Source organism: Mobula hypostoma, chromosome 24, assembly GCF_963921235.1.
Source record: "Mobula hypostoma chromosome 24, sMobHyp1.1, whole genome shotgun sequence".
Lineage (NCBI taxonomy): Eukaryota > Metazoa > Chordata > Chondrichthyes > Myliobatiformes > Myliobatidae > Mobula > Mobula hypostoma.
The window spans coordinates 4,531,120-4,541,254 of NC_086120.1; the positions used below are offsets into that span (position 1 = coordinate 4,531,120).

The 10,135-nt window shown below is 42.5% G+C and overlaps 1 protein-coding gene across 8 annotated transcripts in view; it reads left to right on the plus strand.

The window, feature by feature from the left end:
- The window catches only part of LOC134337618 (cystinosin-like), a 34,846-nt gene extending 26,250 nt beyond the window's left edge, over positions 1-8,596 (plus strand). For 7 of the 8 annotated variants that reach the window (XM_063032783.1, XM_063032786.1, XM_063032788.1 and 4 more), the window contains 2 exons: positions 7,374-7,491; positions 7,736-8,596. In XM_063032783.1, coding sequence (XP_062888853.1) covers positions 7,374-7,491; positions 7,736-7,854 — 237 coding nt within the window. In that variant the 3' untranslated portion in view covers positions 7,855-8,596. Of the gene's footprint in view, positions 1-621; positions 810-7,373; positions 7,492-7,735 lie in introns of all 8 variants that reach the window. The other variant, XR_010016031.1, reaches the window with a different exon arrangement.
- Positions 8,597-10,135: the final 1,539 nt, after the last annotated feature.

The window sequence follows — 10,135 nt, forward strand, 5'->3', positions numbered from 1 at the left end:
CCAATGACAGGAGCTGTCTTGTTTTTAAACCACTTTGACATCTATGATGGTGCAATCCCATCTATGTTTAATAAATAAGTACATCTTGGATCTGCATCTTGATGTCAAAGTGATTTTGTGGAATGTTGACTGATAAGCAGGTGCTTTAGCGCTCACTGACCAGAACTTATCTCTGGCAACTTGATTACATCAGTACTCTGTTGCAGACCCCTTTGGTTAAACAACTAAGGCAATGCCATTAACACAGTCTGCTCCACACCCTTGTCTCAAAGTAGCTTAAACTTTAATGTGAGGATTTTGATACATGAACGAAAAAGAACAAAATTCATTGGACACCACCGTTAGTGTGACATTATTATAGCTTGGGACGTTGGAGTTCAATCCCAATGTCCTCTCTAAGGAGCCTCTGTACATCCATCCCATGGAATGCTTGGGTTTTCTCTGGCTGCGTCAGTTTCCTCTCAAAGACCTACCAGGTAGGTTAATTGATCATTGTAAATTGTCCCATGACCAGCTGAGGGTTAAATTGGGGTTTCTGATGTGGCATGGTTGGAAGGGCCTATTTTGCACTGTATCAATAAATAAAATGAAGCCAGTCTTTTAAAATCTTTATCTTTTCAGAGAAGGGCTTGCTGTTTGCCTTTTGCATCAAATGGAAAGGTTGTTATCTGGGACGTAACTTGCTTCCGCACCATGGAGGACATTTGTCCCTGTAACAATCAACTTGACACGTATTCACAAAGCACAACGAAGAACCTGCAGCAGCATTGTGGGCACGCTTACAGGCAGAACATTCGTGAGGGAAGCTGGTATTGTTTTTTCCTTCGCAGGAAAGTGCATAAATAGAAGAAAGTCTACTGTAAAGTGGTGGTAGTGTTGCTGTGATGAGGTAGTGATTGGGGGTGTGCAGGTTGGTTTAAGAACTGAATGGTTGAAGGGAAGTACTAGCTGCAAAACTGGCTTGAACCTGGTGATGTAGGATTTCTGGTTTCTGTATCTCGTGCTCGATGGTAGCTGTGAGAAACGACATGGCCCAGATTGTCGGGATATTTGATACAAGTTGCCGCCTTGAGGCAGTGCCTTGTGTAGGTGCTACTGATGGAGAGGCGAGTGCCTGTCATAGAAGTTGGTCATAAAACACTACAGCACAGAAACAGGCCCTTCAGCCCATCTAGTCTGTATCAAACCATTAATCTGCTTCATCCCATTAACCCATACCTGGCCCATTGCCCTCCATACCTCTCCTATCTATATACCTATCCAAATTTCCCTTAAGTGTTGAAATCAAATCCATATCAACCACTTACCATTTGTGCTGGCAGCTCATTCCACACTCTCCACCCTCTGAGTGGAAAATGTGCTCCCCCCCCCACATTCACCTTTCATCCTTAACCCATGACTTATAGTTGTAGTCTCGCTTAACCTCAGTGGAAGAAGCCTGTTTGTATTTACCCTATCTATACCCTTCATTTTGTATACCTCTGTCAAACCTCTCTTCAATCCTCTACGCTCTAGAGAATAAATTCCTAACCTATTCAACCTTTCCCTATAACTCAGGTCCTCAAGCTGCAGCAACATCCTTGTAAATTGGCTCTGCACTCTTTCAATCTTATTTGTATCTTTCCTGTAGGTAGGTCACCAAAACTGCATGCAATACTCCAAATTAGGCCTCACTAATGGCTTGTACAATTTCAACATAACATCCCAACTTCTATACACTCAGACCCCGCATAGCACTGATTCATTGCAATACAGTTATTTAATTCTCCATTGAAATGTTAAAAAATGACAAATTCATTCTAAACAATACTTAAAACTTCTCAAGCGTGGCCGCCTCTGCAGTAATCATTCATCAGCCAATGAGAGCGCTTTACATACACTCTGAGCCACTCACAGCCAATCACGTATTAGTTCATGCTCTGCCTCCCCCACGTGTATAAACTTTCTTGCTCCCATGCCAATTTATCCCATTTTTTTTCCACCCATGATGTCTGGAAAACAGCTGTCTACTTCCAGAGAGGGTAGCACATCCAAGATGTCTAGGAAAAGCATTAAAATAGATGTGAAACTGCAAGTGATACGGTGTTTGGAAGCTGATGAGTGTCAGGTTGATGTTCGCACCTCTTTGAAATTGGCTACATGTGATGATCCGAACAATTATAAAAAATGCAGACAAGATAAAAGCTTCTGCAACGACAACCTCTAAGTTATCACCAACAAAGGTGACTCATTCAAGGAGCCATTTGCTTGAAAAAGGCTATAAGTATACATGGATAACCAAACACAATGAAACATGCCCCTAAGCCAGCTGATAATAACGGAAAAGGCAAGAAGCATCTTCAATCATATTTAAGAAGCAACATCGCTAACGTTCACAGCCAGCAGAGGTTGATTGGATCGATTTTAAACAGCACAGTTCCTTCCATAGCATACATATCTCCAGTGAAACAGCAAGGCAGCCCAGGATTTTCCTGCAGCCACTGAAAGCCATTATTGAAAAGGACAATTATGCTCCTGAGCTCATCTTCAATGTGAATGAAATGGGCTTATTTTGGAAAGAATGCCTTCTCATACTTTCATCTCTCTAAACTCTTGCTAGGAGGCTATGCTAAGGGTGATTTTAAGTTAAAGCCTGAACCACCACAAACACTGAAAGGTATTTTAAAGTCAAGTCTTCCAGTGATTTGGAAATCAAACAAGAAAGCCTGGGTGACAATTGATGTTTTCCAAAATTGGCTTTTTTCACATTTTTGTCCAGCGGTAAAGCATTATTGTAAGGAGCATGACCTTGAACCTAAAGCAGTATTGGTGCTCAGCAGGACACACTGAGAATCATGACACACTTCGGACCTGCATTCATGTAGGAGTGATTTTCCTTCCACGCAACACCACTTCATTACTCCAACCAATGGATATCAAATTTTAAGGCCTGCTACCTTTGTCACACATTCAAGCAACTTGTAGAGGAAACAAAAGGTCAAGACAAACAATCCATCAGCCAGTCTTGGAAAAACTATGTCATGAAAGCTGTAGACAATATCAGAGCAGCCTGGGATGAAGTAACTTCAAACTGCATGAACAGTGTGGAAGAAGCATGCAATGACGTCCTGGGATTTCAGATGGAACCTGTCATCCAAAACGTCATTGAACTGTCCAATGAAGCAGGATTAGAGGATGTTAATGATCACGCTGTTAAAGAGTTACTGCATTCTTATGGTGAGAGCCTCAATAACGAAGAGCTTTGAGAATTGGCAGAGCAACACATCCTCGGTGAATCAGAGGACACGGATGGAGAAGAGGGAACACCAGCAAACCTCATCACAAAACTCCTCAGCACTAACATGACTGCAGTCGCACAAATCATGAACTAGTTCATCGATAATGACCCTGACTGGGAGCGAAGCAGTAAGGCAAAGAAACGTGTTTGCAACATGATTTCCTGCTACTGAGAACCGCTTCATTGGAGGAAACTTAAGAAAAGGCAGGAAAATCTCGACACCTACTTGAAGAAACCAAAATTAGAGGAGGACCCACAGCCTGGTCCCTGTAAGATGTAACCACCACCCGATTCCCTGCACTGCTGCTGCGATGTGTTGTTGCTTCACTGATGTATGGGTTAGGCCTATCTGTGTGATCGTTACTCCACAAATTACTGTGTATACATAAAATAATACATCTTGTATCTAGGGTTTGATTTATTGTTTTAAAAATCAGGTACACGTCCATATGCGTGATGTTATAATGACCCCGTATAGTGCTGATTTACATACAGTTCCATCTCTGAGGAACGCATCCTCAGTGTTAAATGGGGTCTGAGTGGACTCAATACATTGAATTATGAAGGCCAATGTGCCAGAGGCTTTCTTTACGGCCCTGTCGATCTGTAATGCCATTTTAAGGAAAGTGGATCTGTATTCCCAGATTCTACTGCACTCCTCAGTGCCCTACCACTCCCCGTTTAATACCTGCCTTGGTTGATCCTCCCAAAGTACAACACCTCACACTTATCTGCGTTAAATGCCATCTGCCTTTCTTCCAGCTGGTCCAGATCATGCTGTAAGTTTTGAGAGTTTTCCTGGCAGTCCACAACATCCACAATCTTGCTGTAATCTGTAAATTTGCTGATTTAGTTTACCACATGATCATGCATGTATTTTGAACTCTGAAGTTCTTGATATCCTTGACAGACAACCATGGGCCCAACCTCAGTATCTATGGAACACCAGTGGTCACAGGCCTCCAGTCAGAGGAGCAACCATCTACCACCACGCACTAGCTTCTCCTGCTAAGGCAATGTCTAATCCAATTTACTCTCTCATCCTGAATGCCAAGCGACTGAACATTCTAGACTCCCCTCCCATGTGGGACCTTGTCAAAGGCCTTGCTAAACTCTATGCAGACAACATCCACTGCCTTGCCTTCAACTTTCCTGGTAACTTCCTCTCAAAACTCTACAAGATTGGTCAGACACGACCTACCACGCACTAGGCCCTAATCAGCCCCTGTCTATCCAATTCCTTGGAATGCCTCCCAATAACTTCCCTCTACTGTTGTCAGGTTCACTGGCCTTTAAATTTCCTGGCTTGTTCTTGGAACCTTTCTTAAACAGAACAACATTAGCTATCCTCTAATCTTCTGGCACCTCACCTATGGTTAAGGATGTTTTAATATCTTTGGGACCCCTGCAGTTTCTGCGCTTGCCTCCCACAGGGTCCGAGGGAACACCTTGTCAAGGTCTAGGGATTATCCACCCGAATTTGTCTCAAGACAGCAAACTCCTCCTCTGTAATCTGTATAGAGTCCACAACCTCTGTCTCCCAAGTACATACAGATGCAAAGAGAATCAATTTAAGATCTTCCCCATCTCATTCAGCTCCACACACAGATTACCACTCTGATCTTCCAGAGGACCCACTTTGTCCCTGCTATCATTTTGCTCTTAATGTGTCTGTAGTAGGCCTTGGGATTCTCCTTCATCTTGTCTGCTAGAGCAGCCTCATGCCTTTCAGTCCTCCTGATTTCCTTCGTGTTCTCTTGCATTTCTTGTACTCAATTTGCCTATACCTGCTGTGCACCAACTTTTTCTTAACCAGGACTTCAATATCCCTGCCTTTTATTCTGATGGGAATATCCAAACTCTATACACTTTTCAAAGCCTCTCCTTTACCTAGTACACCCTTTCCAGAAAGCAACCACACTTGCAGCTCCTTTCTGATACCATCACAATTGGCCTTTCTCCAATTTAGAATCTCAACCCAAGGACCAGACCTATCCTTTTTCAAAAGTACCTTGAAACTAATGGAATTGTGATCACTGGATGCAAAGTATTCCCCTACAGAAACTTCTGTCACCTGCTCTGTCTCATTCCCTATAGTAGATCTAGTATCGCACTGTCTAGTCTGGGACTTATATGTATTCATTTGGGAAACTTTCCTGACCACATTTGGCAAGCTCTTTATCAGCCAGACTGTTAACAGTTTGGGAGTCACAGTCTATCTGTGGAAAGTTAAAATCACTTACTATCACAACTTTGTGTTTCTTGCAACAGTTTGTAATCTTCCTTCAATTTGTTCCTCTAAATTCCAGCCATTGTTGGGTGGTCTATAACGTGATCCAATTAATGTGATCATCCCTTTCTTGTTCTTCAATTCTACCCATAAAACTTCACTAGGCAAGCTCTCCAGTCTATCCTGACTGAGCACTGCAGTGACATTTTCTCTGACTACAGTAGTTCCCCTTTTAATCCCTCCATTCTATTACATTTAAAATGGAACCCTGGAAGACGGAGCTGCCAGTCCTGTCCCTTCTGCAACACAGTCTCACTAATGGCTACAATGTCATAATTCCGTGTGCTGATCCATGCCCTATGCTCATCTGCCTTTCCAGTAATACTACTTGCATTGAAAATGTGCATCTCAAAACATTAATTTCGCCCCCCCACCCCCATGCTTAACCTTTTGATCTCTGACTTTGAATGAACATGGGCTTAATGACGTCTTTCTCCACAGCCACTCCACTATCTGTTGTGGTAATCTGGCTCCCATCCCCTTGCACCTCTAGTTTAAACTCCCCTGTACAGCACTAGCACAGGATATTAGTTCCCCTCCAGCTTGGGTGCAAGTGGTCGCTTCTGTACAGGTCCCACCTGCCCTAGAAGAGGGCCCAATAATCTGAAAATCTGAAATTCTCTCACCTACATGGACTTCCTATTTCTGGCCTCACTAGCGTGTGGCATGGGTAGCAATCCTGAGACTCCAACCCCGGAGGCCCTGTTCTTTAACTTGGTACCTAACTCCCTGAACTCACTCTGCAGGATGTCATGATGCTAACCACTACTTCTGGCTGCTTACTCTTCCACTAATATTGCTGCGCACTCGATTCAATGTCCCTAACCCAGGCACTCAGGAGCCAACATGCCATCCAGGAATTTTGTTCTTGTCCACAGAACCTCCTTTCTGTTCCCCTTTTACGAGAGCTCACCTCTCTCCCCACTTCTGAGCCCCCTTTCACCCTCCTGACAGTCACCTAGTTGCCTGTGTTCTGCACCTTGTGTGTAACTACCTCCATGTATTTCCTGTTTCTCAATCACTCAGCCTGCCAAATGATCTGGAGTTCACCCAGTTCCAGCTCCAACTCCTTAACAGTTTATTAGAAGCTGCAGCTGTAGTTGTCAGGGATACTGTAGGTCTCCCTGCCTTCCCACATCCTGCAAACGGAGCATAGCACTACCCTGTATGCCATGCTTTCTTCACAACTGCACAGCTCCTCTGAAAGGGCAGCACGTAGGAATTTAAAGTTGTTAACCCTTTACCTCTGATCCTCTGAGGGCTGGCTTTTGGACCTCTGGTTTCCCTCTCCTGAACTCTATAAACAGTTTCTTGGTCTTGCTGGCATTGAGTGAGAGGCTGGTGTTATGACACCACTCAGCCAGATAGTTAATCTCTCTCCTATATGCTGATTCATCATTGCTTTTGATTTTGCCCACGGCAGTGGTGTCATCAGCAAACTTGAGTATGGCATTGGAGCTGTGCTTAGCCACACAAGTGTAAGATGAGTATTGCCTTGAGGTGCACCTAAAAGTCCTTTGCTTGGAGGGAAGTTGCACACTACAGATTGCAGTGAAAGTAATTCAAAAGTATATTTAAGTGAAATTTTGGAACAAGTTTTTGCAGCCCACAGAATGTTGTCAATGATCGCTGGCACCATCTTATTCATTATTTTGTCCTGAAAGCCAGGTTGGTTGTTATTTGGTATGTTTTTGCCTGACCTTCTGGACTTTGTCAGTACAGATTACCTGATTAGTTCGTAATTGCAAGGTAGTGGTCCTGCAGTTTGTCAGAAACTGGTTTCACTGTAATTTCCTCTGCCTCCAGGTTTACATGAACTATCAAAGGGAGAGCACAGTTGGTTGGTGTATTTGGAACACACTGCTAGACTTGACTGGGGGCATTTTTAGCCTTCTACAGATGTTCTTGCAGTCCTACAACAATGGTAAGACCTCCTTTCCAGAAATAGTTGCCTTGTGAAATAACCCCGGGGGGAGGGGGTTTGTCTGTCTCCTAGAATATCAGTCACATGTTCTTTGGTCTGTAAATCTCCTCTAGTGATCAGGCTACTTGGACAACTGCACAGAGTACTTAAGTCTCGAAATCTAGATGATTATAATTAACCTCTCTCGGGTAGATTTTGAAGTGACTGAAGCTGTTCTTTACTGAAATCTATTCTTCTATTGCAGATGAGTGGATGTTGATCTTTGGAGATCCAACAAAGTTTGGTCTTGGACTGGTATCCATATTGTTTGATGTCATTTTCATGGTTCAACATTATATTCTGTACAGCAAACCCAAAGTCTAATTCTGTGCAATAATATACCAAACTTCAATAACTTGGTTTGTACAAATACACTGGACAGTAATGATCTGTAATAGAACTATACAAGGCTATGATATAGGAAAGTTAATAGTTATTTAACAAAATCCAGCTTCTAAGCATCGTTAAATTCACCTCCTCCACAATCCACAGTTGAGAAACTTTGTTGAAATCTGAAGCTCTTAGAATAAGTGAATTTTCCGATGGGTGGATCCTGCAAAATATCAGGTCCAGTTATAGATGTTGGTAACTACAAAAGGTGTGGAGGAATGGAATGGTAATTTGTTATGGGTTACGTTGCTTGGAATGGTACACCTCTATTGCACTTGGCTTTTTACAAATTTTAATTGCTTTCTCAGTTCTGCTGGGAATAAACTCTTTAAGTTCCAATGCAATTCACCAATTAACGATTTACTAGTGTCTGTCATCTGGAACCCCACACCATGAAGAGCGCCCCAGATAAGTTTCCACTGTGGCGATTCCTTTTTGCACTTCCCCATCTTTGCCTTGTAATGACCGGGATATTGAACATGCAACTAGAATCTCCAAATTAGCAATTACGTTCTGCCAACTGTCAGACCATCTTGATCATTGATTGGTGAACTTTTGTGGATCCAAATCCTGTTTGTAATGGACTTTGATGTTAACTTGTTGTGAACTCTCATTCTGTAAATAATTGGCTTCAGGCTAAGTGTTTTGTAATTATACCAAAAATGTTTAGAGACTTCATGAATTTCTCATGTGTCATTAATTGTAGCTGTTTACTTATTGTTTCTTCTGTTTTGGGTGAATCTCTGGAAAAAGGTGATCTCTCTGTAATGTAGAACTGTATTACAATACTGATCTTTAAAAAATGATCAAAAGTTGCCTACCAATCTATAGTTAACAGCCCTTTACTTCCCCTCAAGCACATCTATGAAGAGGTGAGCAAAAGGATTCTTTGCCAATCCTGGTTGTTTTGGGCTTTCTTCCTGCAGATGGAACATTGGACCGAATAAATGGGTTAATTATGCAGCACTTATTTAAGCAACACATCCCACTAAAGGACAGTTACAAGGTGAATGCCCATCGAAGAATAACCTCCAGCTGATCTGACCTTTTTACCCTCTGTTCTGGCTGGTGGCTCATGGTTTCATCTCACTGAATCCTGGCAAATATTTTGCTGCTTCTTTCAAGCATCCTTTCACTGCTCTGAGCACTACCTGTATCATAAAATTGCTCGTATTTGCCTTGGTTTATCTGAACTCGCCTGTGTTTAACAAACATGGATATTAGTACTTGGCTTTTCAGCTCTGACTCTCTTGACTTTAAAACCCTAGTTGCACCTTATTCCATCTGCCCCCATAATGTTACAGCACAGAAAATAGTCTTTTTGGAATAACTCTGTCCATGCCATGCAGGGTGAAGTCCTGAGCTAGTCCTGTTTCACCTGTATTTTGCTCATACTACTTTAACCTTTCCCATCCATAAACCTGCCTAAACTTAGTAATTGTACCCACTATATCATTTTCCTGGTAGCTCATCCCATAAGCTACCTATAACCATATAACAATTACAGCACAGAAACAGGCCATCTCAGCCTTTTTAGTCCGTGCCGAACGCTTACTCTCACCTAGTCCCACCGACCTGCACTCGGCCCATAACCCTCCATTCCTTTCCTGTCCATATACCTATCCAATTTAACTTTAAATGACAATATTGAACCTGCCTTAACCACTTATGCTGCAAGCTCGTTCCACAGAGCTACCACTCTCTGAGTAAAGAAGTTCCCCCTCATGTTACCCCTAAACTTTTGCCCTTTAACTCTCAACTAATGTCCTCTTGTTTGAATCTCCCCTGCTTTCAATGGAAAAAGCCTATCCACGTCAACTCTATCTATCCCCCTCATAATTTTAAATACCTCCATCAAGTTCCCCCTCAACCTTCTACGCTTCAAAGAATAAAGACCCAACTTGTTCAACCTTCTCTAACTTCGGAGGTGAAACCCAGGTAACATTCTAGTAAATCTTCTCTGTACTCTCTCAATTTTGTTGACATCTTTCCTATAATTCTGTGACCAGAACTGTACACAATACTCCAAATTTGGCCTTACCAATGCCTTGTACAATTTTAACATTAAATCCCAACTCCAATACTCAATGCTCTGATTTATAAAGGCCAGCATACCAAAAGCTTTCTTCACCACCCTATCCACATGAGATTCCATCTTCAGGGAACTATACACCATCATTCCTAGATCCCTCTGTTCCACTGCATTCTTCAATGC